The sequence below is a fragment of the Poecilia reticulata genome, linkage group LG2 (assembly GCF_000633615.1).
Source record: "Poecilia reticulata strain Guanapo linkage group LG2, Guppy_female_1.0+MT, whole genome shotgun sequence".
NCBI lineage: Eukaryota > Metazoa > Chordata > Actinopteri > Cyprinodontiformes > Poeciliidae > Poecilia > Poecilia reticulata.
The window spans coordinates 38659186-38676656 of record NC_024332.1 but is presented as its reverse complement, the minus strand read 5'-3'; the positions used below and the strand labels follow the sequence as shown (position 1 = coordinate 38676656).

Below are 17471 nucleotides of genomic sequence, written 5' to 3'. Positions count from 1 at the left end.
CGGACAGGCTTGTAAATTCCAAGAATGAATTGCAGTGTTTTGAAATCATTGCTAATCTGTCTTCTGTCCGTTACAGTGTTGCTATTCTTTGCATGATGATATATGTTGAAAAGCAATTTGGATAAAAGTAGTTTATGCCGGTCACTCATCCTTTCTTTCTGTGGAGGAGACATTCATTTTACAGTTCTGCTTTTTTGTTGGGGTCGGTGTTACACACACGTAATGCAATTGTATTGTTACTTAAAGGGAGAAAAATGTTAAACAAGGTGTCCAGACTGGGGGGGATTACAATGCAAAGCAATCTTGTGCCTAATAAGTAAACAGAATCCACATGTGGAATTTAATATTGGCATAAATAAAACTGTTGTGTGAAGATCTCAGCTGTTTGTTAGATTCCATTGCTGATCAAATAGCATCACGAAGACCAAGAAAGACAGCAGAAAGATTAACAATAAAGTTGTTGAGAAGTTTAAACCAGAGTAATGTTATATAATAACATCTTGAGCCATAGGCATGCAACAGAGCACTGTTCAAGGAATCATCTGAAAGTAAAAGGAGCATGAAAGCACCAGGACCAAACTTTCCACTAAAATGGACAGGCCAAACACAGAGAGTTTTATTTAGAGAGACAGCCAAATCATTTACAACTCTGAAAGAGCTGCARAGATCTACACCTCAGAAAGGAGAATATTTCAGCAGGACAACTATTGGCTGTGCACTYCACAAATACTATCTTGATGAAAGAGGGTTTTAAAAAAAAAGGCTTTCTGCCACCAAGGATACACAGGAAATATGTGAAAGAGTGTACTCTAAATGCAAAAACTAAAGTTTTTGGTTTGCCAGTGCAAAGTGTGGGGGGTGAGAAACTAACAATTGGGCATTGACCAAAATGTATTATTTCCACAGTGAAACATGGTGGCGGCAGCATCATGAAGCTTGTTAAGGGGAAGTTGGATGGATCTGACCAGAGGGAAATCCTGGAAGAAAACCAGTTGGAACGGAAACTCAAACTGCTTGTTGCAAGTGATGCAAATGTTCACATATTTGCATAATTTCATTTATGCCCCTAATTTCCCCTTTCCCTGATACCTTTTTCCTTATTTATGCATTAAAACCTCTGTAGTGCATCTTTCTGTGTGCCAACAATAGACAAATATGTTTATGTTTGTAGCTCTCACTAAAGCAACTAAGTCATAAAAGGTCTGATTTCTTTAGTTTTTGTTTTTTTTATTTATTTATTTTTGCTTTTATATAACAGACACCAGAACGACAAAGCCTTTAAATGTAACCACTTTCACTGGAGAATGAGACAATATCAGACTTGTGCTAACTTGGTGAAATATAATAATGACATTATGACGTTTAGACGCGAGAGAAAACTGTTGCTGAGACGACTGGCAGGATGAAGCCATTTCTGGTAAAACAAGCTCTTCATTTGCAGGTGTTACACGGAGAGGTGTAGGTGAAACGTGATACTGCATGGAGGCACGCATGGCTGGAAGTTCCCAACAGGCACCTGGCCTCTTGCTTAATGTCTGTAAATGAGCAGCTAATGATGTGTGTGGAGCTATTTGCTTATCCGTATCAGCTCCACAGCTGCTTTTGTTCACACGGCCCCTTCGATCATTGGACTACACATTGACATGCACTTGCTCGTTCAATAAGGACATAGATAGCGTTTATTTATCTTTTTACTTGGGTTGCAAGTGTTAGTGTCCACACCAGGGAAAATAGCCTGTAGTTAAAGCAGTGTAGTAGTGTAGCCAAAATGAGTTAGCGTGTTTTATCACCTGTATCTATGCTCAAGACATTGTCAAAAATATTTTTAAATTTAGTGGACATCTAAAACCACTGGATGCGTTCTCAGTGGTTAACACATCCAGGTTGTGTTCCTTCAGTCCACTTTTAAATGTTTTCTTCCTTTTCTTTATGTTCTTTCTGTTGGTTCTTACATTTAAGATTTTCTACAGGGATTCCCCAAAAAGTCTCGATTTTAAGAAACCCTGTTTCAGCAGTTCTGCAGTTTTCTGAACGTTTGATCCACAATAGAGGGGAATAAAAAAAAAAAAAAGAATGCTGCTTCTCCCTGTTTGATTCTGGGGATGCAGAGTAAACTTGAACCGGAGGATCTAAGTGGTTTGGAAGAATGATACAACAACAACAACAACAACAACAACAACAACAGGTATTTTATGTATTTTGGTGCTTAGAGATTCAGTGATTTACTAAACAAAAGAGTATTTTAAAGTCTGTTTTTTGAGCTTCAAGGAGCCAGTGTAGGAACTCTGGATTTCCGGCGATGTGTTTAATTTTCCTAGTTTTAGTGAGAATGTCAGCAGCTGCGTTCTGGATCAGCTGCAGCTGACTGACTTCTTAGACAGACCTTTGAAGACATTGTTGCTGCTGAAGTAGCCTGAAGCTTACATAGCGTACATACATAGTTTGGATTCCAGTGAAATGATTTTGAACAAATACAAATAATTTACCTTGTAGGAAAATATAAACTAGCATTAGCTCTTTATCTTGTAGAGCTTTGTATTGTTTTCATTTTAGCTACTAGTAAATATGGCAGCGTTTATTGCATTTTCCATAGACTGTGAATAAGTTAGTGGTCACAAGCATCTGCACTATATATAGTGATTAGTTCTTTCTTCATTTATGTTCAGCAATCACAGATGGTGTAGCAGAAGCTTGCTCCATACTCTCGATGTGTATCTCTCCTCCTCCCTCCATTCTTGTCCATTGATGTGATAATGGCTACAAATTGATGAAGCCATTGAGTTTGCTGGTGACACGAGGGCAAGAGGGGGACACAAACACTCCACCACCTACCAGAACTCATTATTCAGATTTCTTCCTCCCTCTGATCCCTCTTGCTAGTTTTTTTTTCTGACTCAGCCAAAAGCACAAGATTTATTAGCTATATAATAAATTCCTCAGTCTGGGAATATCTCATGCMTTTTGCCTTTACTTTTGTCTAACTCAGTGACTCAGTGTGTTGCTTGATGAGAATACGATTGACAGTAAAATTCTTTACTTGCATGGTATTTAGTATCAAAGATATGGAAAATAKGCTTCTAATGCCTTAAGCTTTAATTAAAAAAGCAAAACTCTTATGTCAATGCTACAGGCTTTTCTGAAAATACGTATTACCGTGCTTAGCAAAAATGTTATTTTTCTTTGCATTTTTCACAATTTTTCACATTACAACCACAAACCTTTGTCTCTTTTATCGGGGTTGTATGTAATATACAAACACAAAATATGTCATAATGGAGAAAGCTACATTTCTTTATTTTTCAAAACTCTAAAGTCAGGGATAAAGTTGTAGAGGTTTAATGTAGAGTTAAGTCAATATGTCGAGCATTAAACCTCTGACTGGGTAACGTTAAATAATCTTACAGAGATTAAACGGGTGTGTCACGACAGCAAACCTACCAAAACATGGCTCAACATCTAAACTGCCAGAACTGATAAAGAGAGTCACAATCAATCAAAAAGCCAGGAGCTCTCTGGAAACTCTGGAGGAATGACAAACATTCACAGCAGAGGCGAGAGAATCTGTTCACATCAAGTCGTTATTTCCCAGGCTAATCATTTTAATTTTAGGCCTTAATTTGGGCATTAAATATGCCAAGATTTACAATACCAGATGATAAATGTTTAGGGAAGTGTTCCCTCATTATCTCTTCTTCTATGTTTTTTTTCCCCTTTGAAACAGGGGATGGTGGGATTTATTTGTTCCATGATTTGTTGCTCTGGCTGTGGAATTTATGAAGCAAACAAAACGAAGTTCCATGTTGGAAATGTCAAAAGGAATTTATCCTCAATAAGTCAGCTTTGCCCTTCAGGAAAATTTCTTTTTAAAACTGGGCTACCGTATGTCTGAGCAACTAACATCAAAACATTCATGCCACATTATCAACCACCAGCTTTTTTTGTTATATGACCGGGTGATCAAACAAACATTTCAATGGTCAGATGGAATGTTTTCAACTTATGACACCTATTTGTGTTTAACTTGCTGACGGTAAAGTTAAATCATTAACTACAAAGATGTTATGTCATTTTTGTAATTTCATGTAGGGGTTATGTCTAAATGAAAAAAGGTCTGRAGAGGGTCATAAAAAGTCAAAGTTAACTTGCTATAAGTTGCGGAAGGAAGGGGGTGTTCTGGTCAGATGAGACCAAGATACATTGTTTTAGCCTACATGCAAAATGTACAAGAAAATACTATGCACCGACCTGAATGTGGAATCTACAAGTCAGTACATGGTGGTTGTAAAATCATGCTGTGGGAATACTTCTGTTTAGCGTGGAAAGTTGGTCAAGTGTTTTCAAGCTACATACAGAGTATTTCTGGATGAGGACTTATCAAAAGCTGCAAAGAACTTCAGAGAATAGATGTTGCAGGCCTAAACATAACTAGAGATAAAATAAAGGAGCTTATTGGCCCACTTTTSCATTAGAACTGTCTAGTTAAAGTCCAGACCTAAATCACCTGGTAATCTGTTGCAGTTAGTGTTGTTCACTAACACTCTCCGTCAAATCTGACTGAATTTAAGTTTCTGTTTAAAAAAAAAGTGTAGAAAGTCATTCTTACTGTAATTGGAGTAAAAGGCCATCTTACAAAGTAATTAAATACTTAAACAGTATCCAACAGGTATAATTGAAAATATAAATGGTTTAAAGCATGGGGGAAGCATTATGTTTAAGTAGTTTGGAGGGTTGTTCTAACTGCACGTGCTACTTACACTTCAGAATAAACGATGCAAAAAGTTTCAATTTATGCTGCAACACTGAAGATAAACGCCACGTTTCATCTCTGCTGGAAACTATGAAGCTAACTACACAAGAAGATAAAGAAGAAAAGATGGAGAGACTGAAAATTCCTTGCTTCAAACTAAACTTTAATGTTATTGACTCCCAGTAGCAGCATTTTAGGGCTAAACACGCAGAGAAATGCAGATGCTTTAGTGTTATGTTAGGCTAATTAGTGACTGTGCAGAATAAACTGATGCAATTGGTATTCCTTTCAGCATCAGTGCAAATGAAAGTTAAAATTTTCAGCCAGCAGCCCAACAGCTTTTTGTGAGTTGTGAATTAAATAGCCCACTAAGAAAGCTGTTACAGGAGAGCGAGACTTTTGAGAAGAGTTTGTGTCCTTATAGAAACTTTGACAGCTGTATGTTAGATACGTTTCAGTTTTGCTGCTATAGATTTTTGTTTTAGGACAGATTTACTTCACACATYGTCTTGCAAAAACACCCCTGAACCTTTCTGTAAGAGCAACGAGTTTCCATCACCATTGTCACTCTGGGGGCAGTGTGTTCAGGGTGATGTGCAGTTAAGTCTTCTTCCACAAACAACATTTCGTTAAGCCACACAAACCATAATGTATGTTTAACATTTTAGGATTTTAGTTTTCATTTTAAACCTCATTTTTGTGAAAATCTGTTTAAAACAAAAAATTACATTACTTGGCTAATGCAAAAGAACTCCCCTGAAACTGCATCTTGTCAAACAGTTTTATCCAGATTTTCTTAAATTCTTCCCCTTCCCGTTTTCTATTGCACGGCTGATAAGAGGCCAGAAGATGTCACCAGACACTCAGGAAAGCAACTTCAACTGGTCTACAGCACTTTAATGCCAGTCTGGGGAGAAAAGTGTTCATCTCTGGCTGGTTAGTTTTCATATCGCAGAAATCTTTCATTTTATGTTGACATTTTGAAAGACAAAGAGCATTAAATGTTTAAAAGGTGTTACTTGCCATTTAAGAACCATTGTAAGCACAGCTCCCAACATTTGGATTGGAGTCCTGAGTTACAAAATATATTCACGATCTGCTCTGCAAAYTGATTTTATCAAAATGGTGTGACGCAGGTCTGCACTGCAGTGTGCAAACGGCAGACRCTCCACATGATCAGAGAGCGCATTGTTTAGTTCCTTTGTGGTCCCACAGAGAGTTGAATAATATCCACAGGGAGTGCTAGGACTCCGCCTTCCTTTCCCAGCCTGTGGAGTGGTGGGAACCGGGTACTGGGCAGCCCAAAATGGTCCGCTATTTTTACCACTCTGTTCAATCAGAGGGCTGCTCCCCTGAGACCTGTTGCCGGCAGCTCTCCCAAAGCTGAGGAATTTAACCCCAGGACGCCCCCCCCCCCAGATGTGATGGAAAACATCTGGCCAGTTGCTCGACTGCTAGGCCTGGCCATACAGCCYCAGAAGCCTCCAAACCATGTCCCCAGATGATGCAGATAAACAGCAATCAAAGCCTGTTTAGTGCTGGGATGTGAGGTACATTAAAAGCAAAACGGCTTATAAATTGAAATGCACAGAGTAATGATCTGTGTGGACATTTATGGGTTTAAGCTTCAAATAATTAAATGGAGAAAAAAAAACAGCAGCAAAGAACATTTATCATTGATCTTTATTTAATTTAAAAAGAATACTTGCAAATGTTACAATGAGTTCTACTAAAATATTTTTCTTGTTCCATCTCTGAACACAGTTCAACATCAGGCACACGAGAATGCAGACATCATTTTGCAGCTCTAACCACTGTTCAAACACAAATCAAGGGGAAGGAGAGGGCAMGAAAGATGTTACAAGTGAAACCACACCAAAACAAGGCTCCAAGTAAATCCATTAGATCCATCAGTTCATCTCYCGTGCGTGTGACATCCGATTTCCCCGCACCATAAGCGGCTATACTTGCATGCCAAGAATATTTTTCAAAAGAGCGAGCCCCAAGTAAAAACATTTCTAAATTTCAGTTGAAATTAAGAAAAGTGAAGTCCGATTGCATTCCCCTCCCCCTCCCCCCCTTTGTTTACTTGTAACTGTTTTATGCAAGTAAACCAGTAATTTGTATACAAGTCAAATAAAAGGGAAAAAAAAAAAGTTTTCATTACGTTTCTGAGCAGTTATCCAACCTGGTCTAGTGCAGTCATTTTAAATATRAATTACTTCTGCTCGACTTTGGAGAGGTCTTCCTTAGCCCTTCATCTCCCAAAAAATTATGCAAACACAATTGTATAAAATTTTACGTCTGGATTGGCCAGTAAAGCTTCTCGTTTCCGCAGGACATGGTGATATGAGGTACGACAGCATCAGTGATCTTAAGCCAAATGGGTACCAGGAACAGAACCTGAACACTTGATGTTGAGTAATAGAAAAGTAAAGGCAATGTCTTACACATAAACTGCTTTAATTTCCAGCTCGTTAACTACATAATTTATCTGCCAGGAAATGTCATGCGTTTCGTTCCGTTTCAAAAAGGAAGATTACTGGTGACAGAATAATTATGCCTTGGATAAGCCATTCAGAGCAACAGTTTTAAAGTTCATGGAAGAAGGGTTAGCACTTTTTATCTTTTAAGATTGTAGTCCAAGATGGTACAAGTCCATTTCTGTCTTGGCCCATTTCAGACTTTGCTTCAGCATCCAGGATCAAATTTTCTCTCCCAGAGGCTGAAGTCAACAGCTCGTCTCAGTGGTCAAAGCTAAAAGCGGTGGTAGCGGTTTTTGTGAAGCATGCTGGTATATTCACAAAGAAAACCTATGCCGGAGGTGGCACGCCACCATTTATGTGAAACAGACCGAGAATGGCACAAAGAGGTTCTAATCGGTATTTGTCAGTTACAAGGTTAAAGTAGTGCGAAGAGCTAAATTAGTGGTATAGGTAAATGCTTTCCATGTCTTTTTACATTTAGGTTCATACCAAGACCAGAAGCATTTCATGCTGCATTCTCGGTATGCATTCACACAGGAATCTCATTGCTGTTGCACCACCTTCGTGACTCACTTTCTAATCCTCAGTTTTTGGGTAAATAAGGCAATGAAATGTTACAATGGTTTAACCAAGTTAGCATAGACCACTGCAAGGTTTTAGTTTGTAGAAGTATGCTTTGGTCTGTGTCCCTCTGAGGATGACCAGTCAACTAAGCCTCCAGTTCTACTAATCTGGGCTTTTATTAAATAAAGATGCAAAGAATTTACTATAGGAACAATATCAACTGCATATAGCTTCTTAACAGAACCTCTCAAATTAACATTTGATCTGTTCCCTTGTAATGTAAAGTGAAGGGCAAAGTGGTTCAAACACTACAATAAAGTTGTAGAAGCTAAAACATTCACACCAGTAATGCATATGAAAATAAGGAATCTAAACTGTGTGTCCATGTTATGGCTACAGCCTATAAAGCCTATGTACAGCTTATGGCACAGGAAAGTCAACTTCCAGAAACGATATTGCACACAACATTAGCACTGGTTTCAATGGTCAGAATTTGAGGTGGTTTTGGGAAAAAAGTTGGGTCCAAACTGATCTAATGTCTCAACTCCAAGCAACCTTCCAACATCAACACAGTTTACAATTACCGAGTAGGTGGAATAATGATTAATCAGCTGTACTAGAACGAGGAAATGCAAGTGATCATGTGTAGTGCAATCAAAAAGAAATTATTTAATTTCATTTTTGGCATCAATATAAATAGGATCATCACTCGCATGGTACTGTGTTTACACCTGTTTAATGGCACGCAAGAATGAATACAAAGTGTTTTACAATTATTTAGCAAATTATATCTTACTTTTACACAACTGCCCACTGTGTTGTAATCCAAGAAAATAAGAAAACAACATACAATCAATGTAGTTTTCTGGCCAGACCCTCTGGCACAAAGGGGGAAGCACGTGGAGTATTTAGGTTTTTCAAAGAACTAAATGCGACAGACTTGTGCCCAAATCCTGCATGATAGCTCATCTCAAATTTTAAGCCATCTTTCTTGCCAGCGTTCAGAGCAGCTTAAAAGCAGACGAGTTTGAACCGTTGGAGGCTGGAGATCTTCTTTAAGTTCTTTTGACATTTTCTCTGAAAACTAATTTACCACGGAGGCAGCGACATTACCACTGGTATACAAAAAGTCGGTTGTGCTCTGGCATCAGCTCGTTACACCAAAATTTCTGTGGCATGCAACTCTTTAGTTTGAGCTTTCTCTGCCAAAATAAATTTGTGGCCCATTATTTCAGCTATAGCGGTGCCATGAAAAAAAAAATAAAAAATCAGATAAAGAACACAACAAGAAGCCAAATGACAGCACGTGTTTGGGCTCAGGGTTGGCACAGGGGTGGTGATTGTCAAGTCCAGAACGTCTGAGTTGGCCGACAGGTCCTCTCCTCTCTATGACGACGCGGGTACGGACACCTCCAGCAGGCGGTTGTTTTTGCGTTTGCATGATACGCTGTTGCCGTTCTTGGGACTACCTTGGATGAATTTTACACACACTTTGTCCTGTTTGAACTGCACCAGAAACCTGAAACACCAGAGAAGAAGAGCAACAACTTATATCACCAAGGAGGAAGAGGCAACCCGCTGGCCTCGATTTAAGCCAAAGACTCTGCATACTCGTCTGAGATGTCAATGTTGAGCTTTTCTCTGTCTGCAGCCATGGAGCCGATGCGGTGCAGTTTGGTTATGATTTCAATCAGGTGATCACTGCTGAGCAAGAAGTCACCTTTGATGGCAGAAGGTGAGCCCTGTTGGGAACAACAATTTTTCTTCATCTTTTTGAAAAAGATTTTATGCCCACACAAAACCTGAAAAAAGTTGATCATCTATCGCTACATATCAAAACAACGTTCTCCTCACCTCTTTGAGTTTGAGAGCAAAGAAGCCATCAGTTTGCGTGCTTGTTGACACACTCGCAAGGTCTGTAAGAGGGACGTTGGCTTTCAGCTGCCCAGTTTTCTGATCAGCCAGAACAACGTTCTTCTTAGTCAACAGAAAGAGCCGAGATGACCCCTGCAAGCACAGAAACACTGGTGTCATCCTGCATTCAGTACAACATAAAATACAAGATTTCAGACAAATTTTTTAATGGAAGCAGAAAAATTTTAATGAAAACACTGGGTGAAATGCTTTACAAATGTATCCATGCCTGTTGAACTCTCACTACAATCACACCCCGACATGTATTCCATTAGGTTTTTATGCAAGATGTTTAAAAAGAAATATTTTGGAAATTAAGAAATGTGGATTGCCACAGGAGAGAGGACATACACTGGGAAGTGGGTGCAATTTTCTGCAGAGATCAAAATTAAGACCTAGACCGCACCCCACTCTGAACGCCACAAAATTGACATGTACGTACTCTACCAGAAATGTCCTCATTTATCTGATCTGAAGACAAAAGTTCCTTTAGGCAAACAAGAGCTGAACCCTGAGGAAGTCCTCATAGGTCTGTTCCACTGGACCTTTTATCAGAATTGTAGGCCTACCCGCTTCACAATTCTGTGCAAACACCTCAAAAGAACAAAACGTAATTTTCTTCTTGCAGCTTTATGACACAGAATCTATTCTTGCAGACAGTGAATTGATCTTAAAAATAGCGTCAGAGATACAATTTGATGTTTAAGATAAAAAATATTGTTCGTATTCTTGTCAGGGTTCAGACCTAAACCCATTGGAAAATCTGTGGTGAGCTGAAAAAGAAAAACACTGCTCGGACTTTCCAGACTGAACTGCACCCCACATGTCAGATATTTATTTGTAAAATACTTTGTTGATTGGTCACATATAACAAGTAGAATGATGTCAGCTGTAGTGTGGATAATGTAAAAATACTTTTCCAAAAGCACTTTTTTCCTACCTTTCCATTGGCCCTGTTTATCTTGTTGACCACGTCGGCCAGCAGAATCTTTTCGTCTACGGCGCTGCTGAGTTTTTGATATTTTGGATTCTTGCTGATCTCCAGGTAGTCTCCTTTGAAAGGCTGTCTCACGCTGAGAAAAAAAAGATGGAGTCAAAGACATTTGTATAATGTGAAATATAAGATGTATGAAGGCTCAATCTGGCATAAAATTAAGATAGACACCGTGGGCATTGCTTTGGAGAGTAGTGAATACAGATACCTGCTTGGGTAGAGAGCCTTTTTATCTTTAAAGAGCTCGCTTGCCTCCAGCTTCTCCTCATACACCGCCTTTTTCTCCTCTGTGAATTGGCTCCTGTATTTCTTGCACTGTTTGCATCACAAGTCAAAATAAAGAATAACTGCCAGGAAACACTAGTTTGTGTGTGCATCATCATTGTACTTTAATCTGCTGCCTACATCTTATAGAAGATAACTGAAAAACTCAGAAATGCTGACTTTATTCTGTTACACACTTGTCTGGCAGTTTTACAGTAGACAGCATTCACTCCGACAGTGTAAAGCAAGCCTGACTGAATGTGACAGACGAACCCTCCAGAGATGGAAAATCCTCCGAAGCTCAGCATGGACTCCATCCAGGAACGAGTAAGGCCTGGCAGGCCAGGTCTTGTCTATCGGGGACATGGAGGGCAGTTTGCTCTTCAATCCGAGGAAGTATTTTTGCATCTAGTAATCCAAAAAGACCCAAAAAGCATTCAGTTTCAACATTAACGTTAACACAAACCCATTCACAAAACATCACAGGTCTTAAGTCAGACTTACAATCCTCTGGATGGTGAAGTTATAGATCTTCTTGCCTGCGTTTGCCCTGAAGAATTTTCTGTATTCTCTGCGGATCTTTGAGAGCACAATCATAAAAAAAAAAAAAAAACATTGTGAATCAATTCCAAGTGTACTCTGTTGACTCGTTATACGGTGGGACAGGAAAGCAGCACACTGAAAGAGGAGCAACAGCACAACAAAAACTGCACACACAAAAAAAGGCCTTTTTGTTAGTTACAAACAACAAAAAACAAAACCCAGTCTGTTGGAAATGATCCCAAATACAATCATTTCTTCAAATGAGCGAAGGGGCCATCATTGTTATGACAAACTTCATGCTTTCCTTATTATAACAGGTGATTATCCAGGCTCCTGCTGCTCAATTAAAAAAACATTTAAAACATGAACATGGTAAACATGGATTGTTTCACTCCAAAAAGTAAACATCACACAGACAAAAAAACAACAACAAAAAACAAAAAAAACAAAAACAAAAACAGGAGACAGTGAAGAGGAAGCAGAACAAAGAGCTGGAGCCACAAACAGTGCTGCTTTAAGGGTCAGTAATGGAAGACAGGGAAAAGTTAGGTGACATGGGTAGACTTTTACACACTGTTGCTTTTTAAAAACACAAACAAAAAAGGCTGAGCAATTTTCTATTCTCTGTTTTCAGAGACTCCATATTTAAAGTGGGGGTTAAACTTTTACATCAGCTGTTGTAAATGAGTTACATTGTGATAAAGGACAACGCCTAAAGATGATAAGAGGGATCATAACTAAACTGTCGTTGCAAACCAAACTGATAATTCAGTTTCAGATTTTATGCATCTGCACGACCTTGGAAGTTAAACCATTACATAATCTCACACCGAGAAATATGGAAAAATCCAACCTTCAATTCAACATTTAGTAGTGACTCAAAAACCGGCAACTGCTTAAAAACATTTTTTGAATATGTGATCAGTTTCTACAACTTTCTAAATCACAAAGAAATGATTCATGATTCCCATTTCCAAGATAGGGGTATGGGATCTGTGGCTCTTTTGTGGCTTGAGGTGGATTTTGTTCAGCTAGACAGAAGGCAAAAACTAATGATTTGAAGAAGGTGCTGACCCCTGCTGCGTCATGCAGCTTTGACATGGTACTCAGGCCTTCTAACCACTAAGCTGGAAAACAAGTTCATCTTGCCACCACCCACATTATTCAGAATGGTAACTGAAGCAAAAAAAGTAAAACAGATCTCAAAAGCTCACTGAGAACTGCAGCAAAATGAAGCTTCCTTATGACATGTTTCCATTTTCATTAGAAACGACCTAAATGCCAAAGAGGACTTTGGGATGCCAAGAAAAGATGGCATGTCGTTTCATAACAAACGTAAACATGTCACATTTGATAAGTTTTGCTTATGCTTTGGTCAGATGAGAAAAAGATTGAGTTTTCAGAAAAAAATGAAAAACAAAGCACCTTATTGATAGTCATTTACAGTGGAGGATCCGTGATGCTGAGGACCCATTTTTTCCCCATAGGTCCTGGAAAACCTTTTGGAGCGCATTATTACAAGAAATCTTTAGAATAATTGGGTATGTCAAGTTGAAATCCAACAGTCTGCTAGTTAGCTGAAAATGGGCACTTTACTTCAGTCTTCTAGCAGGAACCTTCATCCGTGGACTTAGGTCATCTCATCGGCTCATGCCAATAATTACAGAAGATTCAAGGTGATCGACAGTCAAAGCGCCAGTGACCTGCATGTTTTAGATGACAGTGGTTTATTACGAGGCCTAAGCAGAATCTGACAACTTAATGAGGTGGCAACATGTCCATTAATTTAGCTGTTGAACAGGGGATACAGCTGATGTATGCAATACACCAGTTCTTGGAGGCTGAAGTTGCACAACCCTAATTGAGAAAGACTAAAGATTGGCTAAAGAGCTCCATCTCTCTGCTCTAACCTTGCTTAATGTTATACTCTGAAACAGGTGCTGTCCTATTAGCAAAATGGGATCATATAAAGAGTTACGAGCAACTAAAATTAAAACTTTACTCAAACAGTTGGATTTCTCAATTTTCTTTAGTATGAGATTGCAACCTTCCCAAGTTATTTTTTCCAGAAGTAATTTATTTTTGCCAAAATTACTTGGAAAAAATTGACTTGGGCAATTATTGTAGGAAGGTGACGTAATGCTTCTGAAGTTTTAAACTTTAACAGGGACGGCAATGACACTGGAAGGTGCCGTATACGCTTTCCGAACTTCGTAAAGGAAAACAGAAGATATTTGCAACAGAGAGCAGAGGCTGCCTTTCTGAGGACTAAAAGTGATGAAAAGGGTGATGGGGACAGTGATGGGGAGCAGATGGCACACGGGGTGATGGTTGCTACGCCGTGAGGGCTGGTGGGTACCTTCAGTCCCTGCCAGAAGGCCCAAATCACAGCGACAGCATGCTTGCGCCTGGCTTCCTCCTTCAGCCTCCTGAGCTCCCTGCGAGCCTGTTTGGGTGTGGGCGGGGGAAGAAAGAGCAGTGGAAGATGAGAGGATGAAGGGGTCAAAACCGTTCTGCTTGGAGTCGACCGCTTTGAAGACGTGCACACACACTGCACGCAAGCGCTGGCTGCAACGTTATTGATATAATGCTCCTGCATCTACACATGAACAACAAAGTGTTTGGATGGTTATCTTGAAGAGCATCTGTGAGGTGAAAGAAGCGTTTTTAGTTGCACTGCAGGTTGATGATGCAGGAGAGTCAATTCAGATGGGATGCAATCCGTCCAAAAGATACAGAGAACGGTTTCGATGCAAAGACAAAACATGCAGTAGCTACACACAAAGAGGAAGTCATGCAGAGTGAGCAAGAAGCATGCAGTTGTCAAGGATGGACCTATGAAGATGATGCAACAAACCAAAACTAAATCTATGTATCCAGGATGTATTGGATGTAGATTTTAAACACAGACTTGCTCATATTTGGAAGATCCACTTACAACCTCAGCACCTACTGAGCCATAAGATGCGTAACAAAATGCTTTACACATCACTGAGAAATGCTTAGAATGACTATTTTTTTTAGATAAAGAGGTGGGAGTGGGGTTGATGGAGGCGATAAGTCAAAAAGTCACGGCAAGTCAACATTCCCAAATACCTTGGTGCCCTGCCAGCCGGCCCAAATGACCGACACGGCATGTTTATTCCTCGCCTCCTCCTTCAGCTGACGTAGCTCTCTCCGGGCCTAATGAAAAGCGGTGGCAGTTGCAGATGAGCGTTATTGCTTTATTCAGTGACAGGCAAAACCACAACTGTCCGAGGAGAGCGGGTGTGACAGGTAACAATGAGGAAACACCGACAACGTGAGTCACTCGAGGGAAACCTTAATGTGTGGCGATTATGGTCGATTGAGTTAAAGTGAAAGAAAAAAATAAATCGATGAAAGAGCTGAGGTGGAATAACAGTTTAGCTAAAGTGTGATAAAACTCTTTCCAGTAATTTACCTATGTACTTGATGAACAAAGTTCACATTGTAAAGCAGAGCTTACATCTGGTTCAGTGATTCCAACCTTTAACTTTACCTAGGCAATATGAACCTAATATTTAAAGTTTCATCTATTGTGTTACATTTAATAAATGTAGAAAGTGATTAGATGGTCTGTACCATTCAATCTCCATTCTTGACAAATTCAGAGATCGAGACTTATCTGAAGCAACTTCAAAAGCCAAGATCAGTGATAGTTTACAGTGGGTAATTTTTATGCCTCTGACCAGCCAATGGATTTGGACCAATCTCACCAAGAGTCTGGCAATTCCAGTGACCACCGATCAGAAATGCATTGTTGTTAGAGATGCGTTTCTTGGTGCATCTCTAACAACCAGCAAGTAGATCCCAAATGACACTGTCCAATATAATAAAGTCTGATGGGATATGTTCCATTTCTACACTCCATTTTCACTAAATAAGTGAATATGTATTCATTTAGAAACTAGTACCTCCAATAATTTGTGTTTTATTTTACCAAAATATTGGAAAATTTTACTATATTAAGAAAAGGGAACAAGCAGGTAAAATTAATATTACACAGAACCACAATGGTTTCTCTACAGACTTGGCCGGCAATTCAGATTTTTTTACCTTCTAAAGAATTTTAATATTTTATGAAAAAAGAAAATACAACAAACACCCAATACTCCTGGGTATCTTAATCAGACATGATTGGGAGTGTCTGGGAACTAAGTAGACTGACTGCTGTAGCTGAGAAAAGGCAACATTCTCACAGGGATTTGTAAGGTGATGAAGGGACACTGTGCCAAAAATCCCTCAAACCCAAATGTTTATATAGATTATCTGGAAAAAATGCGTTCTTTCTTTGAGCTTTAAAAAGCAGAATAGCATTTGAGTGATGTAGAGTGGAATTGCTTATTAGAATAAAGTCATAAGCAAAACATGAAAGCAATAACTAAAGATTTAAAGTTTTGTTTTCTACTATACATTTAATTAAGATATCTGTAAAAGCACCAACATAATAAGGCAGACCTCATTGCCTTTACATTCATTTAGAAGTAGGTCTATGCCACTATGCGCTTTTATAGTCAGAATGGGATGAGATATTGTAAACAGTGACAAGACAGCTGGGACAGCAACACTACAGCTATGTGGAAATACCTTGGTTCCCTGCCAGTATGCCCAAATTACTGTCACAGCGTGTTTATTCCGCACTTCTTGTTTTAGACGCCTTAGCTCCATCCGAGCCTGGTGGGATGCGGTGGGCGTTGGGTAGGAACGGTTGAAAATGTGCAGAAGGATAAATCAAGAAGGGAAAGTTGAAAGGAGCAGAGGGGAAAAAGTAGATGTGCAATCATCAAAAGAAATAGCATTGCAGAGGAAAAACTGCAGTAACATAATCCAAGAAAGCTCACAGAAAAGAATCTTAGAAAGACTGGTGTAAATATCAAAAAATGAAAATGTAAAAAAAAAAGAAAAAAAAAAAGAAAACAAAAAAGGACCCTCAAGTGCTGAGCAAAAATCTTTTGGGCAAATATTAAAAAAACCATAAGAATGCGCTTTTCTATTCCTCTGTTCTTAAGAGCCTTTCCCGTACCTGTGTGCCATGCCAGAAGGCTGTAATGGTGGTCACAGCTTCTTCACATTTCTTCTGATACTTCAGCTCTCTCAGGAGCTTCCGAGCCTGGAAGAAATGCATTTCATGTTTCCTGATGATTTATTCATTACTCCATATACAATAAAATTCACAGGAAGCCTCATACCTGCCACCCTCTGGTGTAGGACTGCACCATGGTGGTTGCATGCTTGATCTTCTGGTACTTCTTTTGTTGCTGTTGAGTGGAAATGGAAACAATTTGAGTAACAAAGCTTTCAGGTATCAGTAGCCATGGCAGAAGTTTGGAAAGCAGACTCACCGCGTAACGGCGGTACCATGATGCCACCACGACCTGGCTCTTTTTCAGCAGCAGGAAGTGGCTGCGACATTTCCAGCCCCTGTAGATCTTCTGAATGAGAGCTGCAAGGTCCTCCAAGCATTGCTTCCTCTTCTCCTCCAGGAAAAAGAGCTACATGGTGTGAAGGAAACAAAACATGCTGAACTCCACACACCATGAGGTCCGTCATCAAAAGCAGAACGTTTCCCCCGAAGAAAGTTTTCTTCCTTCATAAATGAAGTGTCAAAATGAATTTTCTGTTCAAGGATTCAAACTCTGTTTGTTCAGATTAAAAAGACTACCTGAACTTGAATTTAAAGCGTCTTTAAAAATCTTTTTACAAAGCTATGTGATGCTGGGTGCATTTAGTGGAACCAAAGTCTGGGTAATGCTTAAAATTGCATTGTTTTAAAAGTTTTTTTTAGTTTTTTTTTTTACCATTTTTGTTTTTCGGTCTATACATTCCTGATCTTTTACTTTCCAGGGACATATTTTCTGCTTCCTTAAATTACAAACATAACAAAAGGGAACGGTGATATGAATTTGAAATATTCACATATTTAGTTGTATTAAAGGTA

General features: G+C 39.2%; 1 protein-coding gene across 3 annotated transcripts in view; it reads right to left on the bottom strand.

Annotated features, from left to right (window-relative positions):
• Positions 1–6412: 6412 nt before the first annotated feature.
• Positions 6413–17471, bottom strand: part of myo1b (myosin IB) — a 67278-nt gene continuing 56219 nt past the window's right edge. Inside the window, exons 20-32 of one of the 3 annotated variants that reach the window (XM_008402816.2) lie at positions 16876–17025; positions 16723–16791; positions 16557–16643; positions 16121–16207; positions 14609–14695; positions 13872–13958; positions 11474–11548; positions 11243–11377; positions 10914–11020; positions 10652–10784; positions 9652–9804; positions 9409–9539; positions 6413–9316 (exon numbers count right to left, since the gene is read on the bottom strand). In XM_008402816.2, coding sequence (XP_008401038.1) covers positions 9184–9316; positions 9409–9539; positions 9652–9804; positions 10652–10784; positions 10914–11020; positions 11243–11377; positions 11474–11548; positions 13872–13958; positions 14609–14695; positions 16121–16207; positions 16557–16643; positions 16723–16791; positions 16876–17025 — 1434 coding nt within the window. In that variant the 3' untranslated portion in view covers positions 6413–9183. The remainder of the gene's footprint in view (positions 9317–9408; positions 9540–9651; positions 9805–10651; positions 10785–10913; positions 11021–11242; positions 11378–11473; positions 11549–13871; positions 13959–14608; positions 14696–16120; positions 16208–16556; positions 16644–16722; positions 16792–16875; positions 17026–17471) is intronic. The other 2 variants (XM_008402832.2, XM_008402844.2) reach the window with 2 other exon arrangements.